At 40.7% G+C, this 10,586-nt stretch overlaps 1 protein-coding gene and 1 non-coding gene across 2 annotated transcripts; one reads left to right on the forward strand and one right to left on the reverse strand.

Annotated features, from left to right (window-relative positions):
- Positions 1–2,995: 2,995 nt before the first annotated feature.
- Positions 2,996–3,672, reverse strand: LOC130591772 (uncharacterized). The gene is made up of 2 exons (XM_057395684.1): positions 3,568–3,672; positions 2,996–3,454 (listed from the first exon to the last, which is right to left on the reverse strand). Exons 1-2 carry the CDS (start codon positions 3,670–3,672, stop codon positions 2,996–2,998), a joined length of 564 nt encoding a protein of 187 aa, XP_057251667.1.
- Positions 3,673–7,555: 3,883 nt separating this feature from the next.
- On the forward strand, positions 7,556–7,662 carry LOC125499197 (small nucleolar RNA R71). Its single transcript, XR_007275914.1, has one exon. It is a non-coding gene; the product is annotated as a small nucleolar RNA R71 (small nucleolar RNA).
- The last annotated feature ends 2,924 nt before the right edge of the window (positions 7,663–10,586 follow it).

The raw sequence follows: 10,586 nt of genomic DNA on the forward strand, positions 1-10,586 counted from the left end.
GTCCCATATTGTAGGTTATCATTTTCTCCCGTGTCTATTGTTTGATTGCTTGAGGACAAGCAACAGTTTAGCTTGGGGGAGTTTGATGAGTCATATTAATATAGGCATTTCATGATGCATTTAGGTTGCATTTTAGGATCATTTAGTTGCATTATTAGTCCTAATTGCACATAGTTACTTAAGTTGAGAAGATATTACTCTTTTGTGTGTTTTTCGTGTTTTTGATAGTTTTCAGGTATTGAGAACACAATTGGAGTATTATTGGACAAGCTTAAGCATGAGAAGCATCTAGGAAGGAGCTAAGTCAAATGAGAAGTCCAAAGGGCATCTTCAAGTCGGATTGCAACCCAAACATAGCGGAAACGTATTAAAAGAAGTATGGAAATTGAGTCGTGTGCACTCTTTTGATCATAACTTATCATCCAGAGATCGGAATTCAGTGATTCCAGTGGGGTTGGAAACTAGACTTGAAGAGCTTTCCAACGGTATATTACACGCCCCGATACGACTTCTAGTTTGGGAGATATGATCTTTGCAAGTTGACGCTGTTTTGCAGCCCGAAAATCCGCGGCCGCGGATTATTCCGGGTTTCCTAGTCGGATAAGGCTTTATCTTTTGACGAATTAGACTCTATTTTTCTAGTTGTTTTAGGAAATAGAAAGGTATAAAGACTCAAGGGAATATTATTATTTCCTATCTTATTTTCTATTTGGTTTTCCCGTCATTAATTCATAAAAGATTTTTTTCTTTTTCTTTCAATTATTGAAGAACCCTAGTTTTGCTTTTTCTCCATTTTACATTGAATTTTCAATACAAGCTTTGATTTTTGCAAGATTGGTTCTACAATTGGTATTATTTCTCTTCTTTGCGTATTTCTATTCAATCCTTTATTATCAATTCATGTTTGCTTATTTAATTATGAATATGTTTTCTCCAATTATGATTGAGTAGTCTATTTCTAGGGTTTAGGGGGATCCATGATCAATTAGGAAGGGATGTTTAGTTAAAGTATTGATTTTTATTGATGCATGTTGATTCCTATTGAATTTTTATGTCTATTCAATCCAATTTGGCCAGATTTGATTGTTATAGTGTTGCAATATTAGGTTATGCGCCGAGAGGTATAAACTTGATATTAAGGCTAGTTTCAATAGGTAGAATTGGTGTTAATAAATTGCGAGAGCCTGTTAATATCGTTCTATGCTTGATTTAGACTTGAGAGAGCGAATCAATCTGTTTAACTGCATTATTAATTGTTGATTTTAGTGTTTCATCCCGAAATATTGATCATTGGTGAACCTATGCCCTAGACTTTTTATTATTGATAATTCTTGAATTAGTTATAGTTTAGTTTAGTATAATTACACACAAACACTCGTTCCTATACTCTAGATTTGACTGACAATTAGGAAAAGAACACTGTTTCTCTGTGGATTCGACCCTACTTCCCTGACTACTATTTGTTAGAGGACTTAGGATTACTTTTGATAAGGTGATACGACTTTAGCCTGTCAAAATTTAAGTGAACAAATTGAAAACTTACTACCACGTGAAATACACGATTGATTGAGAAGATCCAAATATGTGACCAAGATTCCCAATTGAAATTTCAAAGCACCTTCAAGAAGAAACCCTAATTCAATGTGAAAGGTTAGGGTTTGAAGATAATGGGAGTGGAAGAAGGGGGAAGAGGTTTTTGTAGGGGGAGTCGGTGCTGGGTGGCGGCGCCGGCGGGTCGAGCGGATTCGCGGCGCCCGGCGCGCGAGGCTGGTCGGAGGGGGCTAGGGTGAGTGGGGCCGTGTGGTTGCGAGGAGGGGGCGTCGCCGGCGAGTCGGGGGGGTCGGACGACGCCGGTGACGGTGCAGGAGGTCGGTGCGAGGGGACGACTGGGTTGAGAGAGTTTGAGGGGTGGGGTCGTGTTTGTGGTAGTTTTGTTTTTTTTTTTTTTTTTTTTTTTTTTTTATTTGTTTAATTTGGGTTGGGGGACGTGGTTTGGGGTAGAGGACCTCGAAATCCCGCGGGCGCGGGAGTAATCCCGCGGGCGGACAGAAGTTATGGGCTAGGGAATGGGGGATGGTGGCTGCGGGCGCGGGATTTCGGGGGGGGGGCGCGGGCTGTAGGGAGTTGGGAGATCCCGCGGGCGCGGGTTAAAACCCGCGGGCGGACAGAATTGGTGGGGAGGCGGGGGATGGTTGATGCGGGCGCGGGTTTCTGGTGTGGGGCGCGGGGTAGTCGAAGGGGGTAGAGGAGTCGCGAAATCCCGCGGGCGCGGGAGTAATCCCGCGGGCGGACAGAAGTGGGAGATGGGGGGCTGTAGGCGAGATTGGAGTCCTGCGGGCGCGGGTTCTACACCGCGGGTGGATAGTGTTTGGTGTTGTGAAGGGTGTTGCTGGCCGCGGGCGCGGGTTCTACACCGCGGGCTCATGTGGAACCTCGTGCTTGCACCTAGGGTCGAAATGAGCACACCAAAACCACTAAATAACACTTGTTAGCATGGTTAGTCTAATTAAAAAAATAAATGAAGATGGAATTCAAGTGAATACAAAACGAAAAGAAACTACGAAAAGAAACTAACTAAACTAAAAATTAATAAACGAATTCAAGTGAATTCAAAACACACAAAAATTGAAAAATAAATTGAATTCAAGTGAATTCAATATGCAAATATTTTTGTTCTTTTCTTTTGTTTAGATAAATGAGGAGTAAAAGGAAAAAGAAGAGTTAGAGATTCGGGTTGCCTCCCGAATAGCGCTGGTTTATGCAGGTCCCGCACGACCGTTTACCTCTTTTCAATGACTAGTAGAGGTAGGTGTTTGGAGGTAGAGTACCTCAACTAAACCCACAGGAGCGCCTTCATAGTACAACTTCAGACGTTGACCATTCACCTTGAAACGTTCGCCTTTTTCGTTCATAATCTCGACAGAACCGAACATGTTCACTCTGGTAACTGTGAAAGGGCCTGACCATCTAGACTTTAACTTTCCAGGAAAGATTTTTAGCCTAGAGTTATAGAGTAAAACCTTATCTCCAATCGTGAACTCCCGAGGGAGGATCTTTTTGTCATGCCACTTCTTGGTTTTCTCCTGTAGACTCGTGCACTATCATACGCTAGCAACCGAAACTCATCAAGCTCATTGAGTTGTAGAAGACGTTTCTCCCCCGCAAGCTTTTGATCCATATTAAGCTCCTTGATCGCCCAAAAAGCTTTATATTCTAGTTCAACGGGGAGGTGGCACGCTTTTCCATACACAAGCCTATACGGTGAAGTACCAATAGGTGTCTTGAATGCAGTTCTATAAGCCCAGAGTGTGTCATCTAACTTCGTGCTCCAATCCTTCCTAGACCTTGCAACTACCTTCTCAAGTATAGACTTAATTTCGCGATTTGAAACCTCTACTTGCCCACTTGTTTGAGGATGGTATGCTAATCCAGTACGATGGTAGACTCCATATTTCTTCAAAAGGTTGTCTAAATGTCGTTCATGAAAATGGGAGCCTCCATCACTAATCACAGCTCGTGGGACCCAAACCTCGGAAATATGATCTTCTTGAACAAAGCTATGACTACCTTAGAATCATTAGTAGGAGATGCCACGGCTTCAACCCACTTAGAGACATAATCCACAGCAAACCAATATGTAGCAATTTCCATTGGAGGAGGGGAAGGTCCCATAAAGTCAATACCCCAAACATCGAAATTTCAACTTCTAGAATACCGGTTTGGGGCATCTCATGCCTTCGCGAAATATTGCCGGTCCTCTGGCAAGCGTCACAGGACACGATGAAAGACTGTGCATCCTTGAACATTGTCGGCCAAAAGAAACCCGACTCATGGAGCTTTGCAACAGTCCTGGAAGGGCCATGATGCCCTCCATACGGTGAGTTATGGCACGATTCAGGACTCCATTGACCTCCCATTCAGGTACACATTTTCGAAAAAGACCATCTGAACATTCACGAAACAAGTGAGGTCATCCCAAAAGTAGAATTTACATCATGGAGGAACCTTTTCTTCTGTTGGTAAGACATATCAGGAGGTATCACACCGCCTACCAAGTAATTGGCGTAGTCGGCAAACCAAGGAATCTGTGCTGTGACTGCATATAAATGATCGTCAGGAAAAGAATCATCTATAGGAGTTGAGTTCATACCATCTTCATGCCTGATCCTTGACAGGTGGTCTGCGACTACGTTCTCTGCGCCCTTCTTATCACGAATTTCTATGTCGAACTCTTGGAGTAAGAGAATCCAGCGAATGAGCCGAGGCTTGCTTCCTTCTTAGAGAGAAGGTACTTCAAAGCAGCATGATCGTGTAGATAATACTTTAGAGCCAATCAGATAAGATCTGAACTTCTCTAAAGCATAGACAATAGCCAAAAGCTCCTTTTCTGTAGTAGCATAGTTGACTTGAGCCTCGTCCAATGTCTTGCTAGCGTAGTAGATTGCATGCAAGACCTTATCCTTACGTTGACCAAGTACTGCTCCAACCGCATAATCACTGCGTCACACATTATCTCGAAGGGAGTTCCCAATCGGGAGAGCGGATAATAGGTGCAGTTATTAAAGCTTGCTTGATCCTGTCAAAAGACTCAAGACACTCATCAGTAAAAACAAATGGAGCATCCTTAAGAAGGAGTTGGGTCAGTGGTTTAGCAATTTTCGAAAAATCCTTGATAAAACGGCGATAAAATCCCGCATGACCAAGGAAGCTTCGTACCCCTTTAACATTAGCTGGTGGGGGTAATTGCTCAATCACTTGGACCTTAGCTCGATCAACTTGGATGCCCCTATCAGAAACAATATGGCCTAAGACGACTCCTTCAGTCACCATGAAATGACACTTTTCCCAGTTTAAGACCAAATGACACTCTTCACATCTTTTCAGGACTTTAGTGAGATTAACTAAGCATGTATCGAACGTGAACCATACACACTAAAATCATCCATAAAGACTTCCATGATAGACTCGATGAACTCAGAAAAGATACTCATCATGCAGCGTTGAAAGGTGGCAGGGGCATTACACAAACCAAAGGGCATTCTACGATATGCAAAAGTGCCATAAGGGCATGTGAATGTGGTCTTTTCTTGATCATCAGGATGAATGGGAATTTGGAAGAAACCTGAATACCCATCCAAATAGCAAAAGTATTTATGACAAGCCAACCGTTCAAGCATTTGGTCAATAAAAGGTAGAGGGAAGTGGTCCTTTTTAGTGGCCATGTTGAGTCTCCTATAGTCTATACACATACGCCATCCAGTCACAGTTCTAGTAGGGATTAACTCATTCTTTTCATTTTTCACAACAGTCATGCCACCTTTTTTCGGTACTACTTGGACAGGACTTACCCACTTAGAGTCAGCAATAGGGTAGATAATACCTGCATCGAGTAGTTTCATCACCTCTTTCTTGACCACTTCCTGCATGTTTGGGTTCAATCTTCTGTGGTTGAATGCATGGCTTATGGTCATCCTCAGGTGTATCCTTGCATCAAAAAATCGGGGCTAATACCCTTCAAATCATCAATACTGTACCCTATAGCCTTCTTTGATTTTTCAGAACAACTAGAAGTTTGGAAAGTTGGCTATCGTCGAGTGCAGCACTGACAATTACAGGATCTAACTCTTGCTATCTAAAAAGACATACTTCAAATGAGAGGGGAGAGGTTTAAGTTCGGGTTTCTTTACCTCAACATTGCACACAGATCGATCAAACCTCTTTACCTGTTGGCATCCATGAAGGTCAGATTCTTCACTTGCTAGCATCCTCTCAATAGCATCTACTTCATCGCTCCATATACTGCCATCACCTGTGGAAGAATCAAGACAAAGTACCGCCTCCAAGGGATCTCCATAGAGAGCTTGGGGCATGTTATCATGGCAAATTAAATCAACCACATCAATACTATAGCACTTTTCCTCTAGCATAGGACTTTTCAAAGCAGTGCTCAGATTAAAAGTGACCTCATCATCTCCAACAGATAGTGTAAGCTTACCATTTTTCACATCAATGACAGCACCAGCAGTATGAAGGAATGGCCTACCCAAAATGATTGGAATTTGCCTATCTTCCTCCATATCAAGTACAACAAAGTCCACGGGAATAAAAAATTTACCTACTCTAACAGGTACATCCTCTAAAATACCTAGGGGGTATTTAACAGAACGGTCGGCCATTTGTAGAGTAATATTGGTAACTTTCAAACTTCCCATTTCAATTTTGAGGAAACAGACAATGGCATAACACTCACACTAGCCCCCAAATCACATAAAGCTTTATCAATGAACAAACTACCAATGTGACAAGGTATAGAGAAACTACCAGGGTCTTTTAATTTTGGTGGAGATTTATTTTGTAAAATGGCACTACATTCTTCAGTAAAAGCAACTGTCTCCACCTCGTTAAAAGCCCTTTTCCTAGTCAAGATATCTTTCATAAATTTAGCATAAGCAGGCACTTGAGTAATTAATTCCGTGAAAGGAACTGTTACCTGAAGATTCTTGACGACTTCCAAAAACTTACCAAATTGCTTGTCCAGCTTACTCTTGAGGTGACGATTGGGGAAAGGAAGTTTGATAGGAGGAACCTCAATAGCAGGCTTTTTGGCTTCATTGGTCTCTTCATGTTCAGTGGCTGCTTAGAGTTCTCCTTGTCATTTTTAGCTTCAGCTGGGACCTGTTCCTATCATTTTCACACTCAAAGTATCATCAATAGGCATGGGTGGTCCATTATAGTGAGAACCACTTCGGAGAGTGATGGCATTTGCCGAATCTGTAGGCTGAACAGGTTGTGCTGGAAGAGCACCTTGTTGGCGAGTAGAGTTCGAAGTAGCCAATTGTGCCAACTGATTCTCCAACATCTTATTGTGAGCAAGAATGGACTCAATTTGTGCCTTATCAGCTTGTCGATCCTTTTGCATTTGTAGCATCATGTTTCTCATCTCAACCATCATTGGATCGGCAGGAGGTGCTTGTTGAGATGGATTGAAAGGTGGTCTAGAGAAACCAGGAGGGTGTTGGGAGGTGTTGGTAGTACTTGGTTCAATTGTTGTGCTTGTGGTTGTGGTGCAGGAGGATTCAGGACATTAGTGCTCTTGTAAGACAAGTTAGGATGATTTCTCAATCCTGGATTGTATGTGTTGGAGTATGGGTTGTTCGGCCGATATGCTTGAAAAGCATTAACTTGTTCGAGAGAACTCCGACACTCTTGTGCCCAATGTCCAACTATGCCACAATTATCACACATAATCTCGGAGGTAGTACCCAAAGCAGCAACACTTGCAGGAGAGGAGAGCTGCATATTGTCAAGTTTATTGCTGATGGCATTCATCTGTGCAGCTAATAAGGATATAGAATCTATCTCATGCTTTCCACCCTTGTTAGCTAGTCCTCGAGGATTACCATATTGAGAGTTGTGGATAGCCATCTCCTCGATCAAATCATGGGCAGCATCAATTTCCAGTTTCATGAATCTCCCATTTGCTGCAGAGTCAAGGATAAGTCTCGAGTTGTTCCCCAAACCATTGTAGAATCCTTGAACTAGGAACCATTTTTGTAGACCATGATGGGGACATTCTCTCTGAAGATCTTTAAATCTTTCCCATGCCTCATGTAAAGACTCATCAGTCCCTTGGGTGAAGTTTGTAATCTGACTACGCAACCTAGCAGTCTTCTCTGGAGGGTAGTACTTTCTGTAGAAAGCTAGAGCCAAGGTATTCCAATCAGTGATCCCAAGAGTGGCTCGATTAATCCCATTGTACCACATCTTTGCCTTGTCTCGAAGTGAAAATGGGAAAAGAATCTCCCGAATCTGATCTTGTGTCACTCCCTGCTGCTTAATGGTAGAGCAATATTGGCAGAAATCTTGATAATGAAGATTGGGGTCTTCATTAGGTCCACCACCAAATTGTTTTCTTTCGATCATGTTTAGCAATGCAGGTTTGATCTCGAAATTTACAGCTTCGATTTCAGGCATTTGATTGCTTCTGGGAAGTTCAGCCAAAGAGGGTTGGGAAAAATCAGTAAGCTTCGAGCCATCTCTGTTCTGGTGAAGCGAACAGAGACAATGCTGGTAGAATCAGAGTCAGAATCCAAAGGATTATCTTCCCTTGGATTATCTCGCAACTGTCTGGAAAAGTTCTTCTGTCTATGAAAGGATCTTTCGATTTCAGGATCAAATTGTAGGCAATCTGAACTCAAACTCCTGCGCATAGAAGAACTAAAGAACAAACAATTAAGAGATTTTGTCCCAAAGAACAAGTGTTCTCTGAGACGAGAGTATATAATCTAGACTCTAAAACAATTAAAGAAAATGGAACAAAACCGTTTCCCCGGCAACGGCGCCAAATTTTGACAGGCTAAAGTCGTATCACCTTATCAAAAGTAATCCTAAGTCCTCTAACAAATAGTAGTCAGGGAAGTAGGGTCGAATCCACAGAGAAACAGTGTTCTTTTCCTAATTGTCAGTCAAATCTAGAGTATAGGAACGAGTGTTTGTGTGTAATTATACTAAACTAAACTATAACTATATCAAGAATTATCAATATAAAAAGTCTAGGGCATAGGTTCACCAATGATCAATATTTCGGGATGAAACACTAAAATCAACAATTAATAATGCAGTTAAACAGATTGATTCGCTCTCTCAAGTCTAAATCAAGCATAGAACGATATTAACAGGCTCTCGCAATTTATTAACACCAATTCTACCTATTGAAACTAGCCTTAATATCAAGTTTATACCTCTCGGCGCATAACCTAATATTGCAACACTATAACAATCAAATCTGGCCAAATTGGATTGAATAGACATAAAAACATTCAATAGGAATCAACATGCATCAATAAAAATCAATACTTTAATAAACATCCCTTCCTAATTGATCATGGATCCCCCTAAACCCTAGAAATAGACTACTCAATCATAATTGGAGAAAACATATTCATAATTAAATAAGCAAACATGAATTATAATAAAGGATTGAATAGAATAGAAAGAAGAGAAATAATACCAATTGTAGAACCAATCTTGCAAAAATCAAAGCTTTATTGAAAATTCAATGTAAATGGGAAAAAGCAAAACTAGGGTTCTTCAATAATTGAGAAAAAGAAAAAAATCTTTTATGAATTAATGACGGAAAACAAATAGAAAATAAGATAGGAAATAATAATATTCCCTTGAGTCTTTATACCTTTCTATTTCCTAAAACAACTAGAAAAATAGAGTCTAATTCGTCAAAAGATAAAGCCTTATCGACTAGGAAACCCGGAATAATCCGCGGCCGCGGATTTTCGGGCTGCAAAACAGCGTCAACTTGCAAAGACATATCTCCCAAACTAGAAGTCGTATCGGGGCGTGTAATATACCTTGGAAAGCTCTTCAAGTCTAGTTTCCAACCCCACTGGAATCACTGAATTCCGATCTCTGGATGATAAGTTATGATCAAAAGAGTGCACACGACTCAATTTCCATACTTCTTTTAATACGTTTCCGCTATGTTTGGGTTGCAATCCGACTTGAAGATGCCCTTTGGACTTCTCATTTGACTTAGCTCCTTCCTAGATGCTTCTCATGCTTAAGCTTGTCCAATAATACTCCAATTGTGTTCTCAATACCTGAAAACTATCAAAAACACCGAAAACACACAAAAGAGTAATATCTTCTCAACTTAAGTAACTATGTGCAATTATGGACTAATAATGCAACTAAATGATCCTAAAATGCAACCTAAATGCATCATGAAATGCCTATATTAATATGACTCATCATGAAACCCAAACACTAATTTCATCAATTATTAAACTCTATTTGAACCTAATCATCATTTCCTAAGCCCATAAGAGGAAACAATAAAAATCCCTTAAACCCGACTTTTTTCACACAACTTTATTTTCTCTCCCCTCATTTTCCCCAAGATTTTCGGCCTCCCCTTATTTTTCCCCTCTCTTCCTCTTCGGCACTCCTTTCCTCGCCGGCTGTTGCAACTTCGTCGGTCGTCTGCCGATCACCGCGGCTGCCACCTGCTGACGCTCCGCCTCCTTGCTGGCGTGTTCTTCCCTCTTTTCTTGGTTTGGTTATTTTTCTTCCTCCTCAAGTTATCACTAGTGGGAAAAACCCCCACTTGATGCGGTCAAAATTGGCCTTTCTGATGCGGTTTTGGTCCACATCAGGTGGGGTCGCAGCAGCTTACTGATGTTTTGTGATGCGGTCTAAAACTGCATCAGAAAAAGATAATTTGATGCGGTTTTCAAGAATGATCGCATCAGATTCTTTGTTTTATGAAAAATAAAAAAAAAAGTTGCAGCAGCAACTTTTACAACAACGATTCCAACAAAAATCCAGCAAAACAAAACGAAAACACAAAATACAATGATTCCAACAACCACAATTCATAATTCCAACAAAATTATACAAACGAATTTAAACTAAAAAAAATAGCAATTTATTACAAAACATAAAGTATATAAATTACATAAATGAAAAAACAAGTAATTAACCAAATCTAAAATTACAAAGAAAAAAACTAATTAACAGAAAAATAAGAAACGAAAAAACAAAAATTAAACGAAATTAAACCTAGATCTAGA

This window comes from Beta vulgaris, chromosome 6 (assembly GCF_026745355.1).
Source record: "Beta vulgaris subsp. vulgaris cultivar EL10 chromosome 6, EL10.2, whole genome shotgun sequence".
Classification (NCBI taxonomy): domain Eukaryota; kingdom Viridiplantae; phylum Streptophyta; class Magnoliopsida; order Caryophyllales; family Amaranthaceae; genus Beta; species Beta vulgaris.